This window comes from Gavialis gangeticus, unplaced genomic scaffold (assembly GCF_001723915.1).
Source record: "Gavialis gangeticus isolate Ggan-Ray unplaced genomic scaffold, GavGan_comp1, whole genome shotgun sequence".
Taxonomy (NCBI): domain Eukaryota; kingdom Metazoa; phylum Chordata; order Crocodylia; family Gavialidae; genus Gavialis; species Gavialis gangeticus.
The window spans coordinates 936956-938301 of record NW_017729011.1 but is presented as its reverse complement, the minus strand read 5'-3'; the positions used below and the strand labels follow the sequence as shown (position 1 = coordinate 938301).

The window sequence follows — 1346 nt, the reverse complement described above, 5'->3', positions numbered from 1 at the left end:
GCCTGTTGTGGCTAGAAGTTCCAGCCGTTGTCACCCATCTTGCCACATCCAGTGTGCCGGGGCTTTCACTCCCCAGCATACATGTGCCATGGAAGCGGGGGCCCACACCCTGCTCATGGGCCTAGTACAGATCCCATCAGACCACCCTGTGGCTTAAATGCACTTTCCTGGAGCCTGTGCTTCACTGCAGGCATCTTACTGATTTCTGCTTTTCCTGTCCTGACCAGGTGATGAGGGAGTCAGTGGGCGAGCTGACCCAGCGCCCTGCTGAGGGTTGTTACATTCATGGCCTGTTTCTTGAAGGTGCTCGATGGGACCCCTCTACCTTTGAGCTAGTGGAGTCACGTCCCAAGGAGCTTTACACAGAGATGGCCATCATCTGGCTAATTCCAGTCCCCAACCGCAAACCTCCAACCACAGGCATCTACTTGTGCCCAATCTACAAGACACTGACTCGAGCAGGTAAGGATTCCAGTGGAGGGTGTTCTCCAGCGGCAGCAGTTGTGAGGATATACTGCTAGCAACCATGAAACCCAAAGCAGCATTCTTCAGTTAGGTCAGGATACTGTTCCCTATACTGGCTGTTAATCAGCAGGTCCAGATGATCTCCACCCAAGGGTGCTGAGGCAATTGGCAGAGGCCATCGCAGGACCCCTGGCACAGCTCTATGAGCACTTGTGGTGCTCTGGTGTGGTGCCAGAGGACTGGAAAAGGGCCAATATGGTCCCCATTTTCAAAAAAGGGAGGAAAGAGGACCCAGGAAACTATAGGCCTGTTAGTCTTACCTTGGTCTTGGGGAAGCTTTTTGAGAAAATTATCCAAAAACACGTGTGAGGAACCAGCAGGAGAGATTATGCTTAGGGGCAACCAACATGGGTTCATTAGAGGCAGGTCCTGTCAGACCAACCTGGTGGCCTTCTACAATCAGGTCACAAATTCCTTGGACGCAGGTGGCGTGGTAGATGTAGTCTTTCTGGACTTTAGGAAGGCCTTTGACACTCTCTCACCCCATTCTCATCAACAAGTTAGGTAACTGTGGTGTTGATGCCTACACAGTCAGATGGGTTGCAAATTGGGTGGAGGGCCGCACCCAGAGTGGTGGTGGATGGGTCATTTTTGACCTGGAGGCATGTGGGCACTGGGGATCCCCAGGGCTCGGGCCCACACTGTTCAACATCATCAGTGACTTGGACGAGGTGGTGAAAAGCACCTTGTTCAAGTTCGCGGATGACACCAAGATGTGGGGAGAAATGGGCACGCTAGAAGGGAGGGACAGGCTACAACTAGATCTGGACAGGTTACAGGGGTGGGCAGATGAGAACAGGATGGGATTCAATACTGACAAG

At 52.7% G+C, this 1346-nt stretch overlaps 1 protein-coding gene across 4 annotated transcripts in view; it reads left to right on the top strand.

The window, feature by feature from the left end:
- Positions 1-1346, top strand: part of DNAH1 (dynein axonemal heavy chain 1) — a 192572-nt gene that overhangs the window by 187726 nt on the left and 3500 nt on the right. For all 4 annotated transcript variants that reach the window (XM_019510343.1, XM_019510342.1, XM_019510344.1 and 1 more), the window contains one exon: positions 228-462. In XM_019510343.1, coding sequence (XP_019365888.1) covers positions 228-462 — 235 coding nt within the window. The remainder of the gene's footprint in view (positions 1-227; positions 463-1346) is intronic.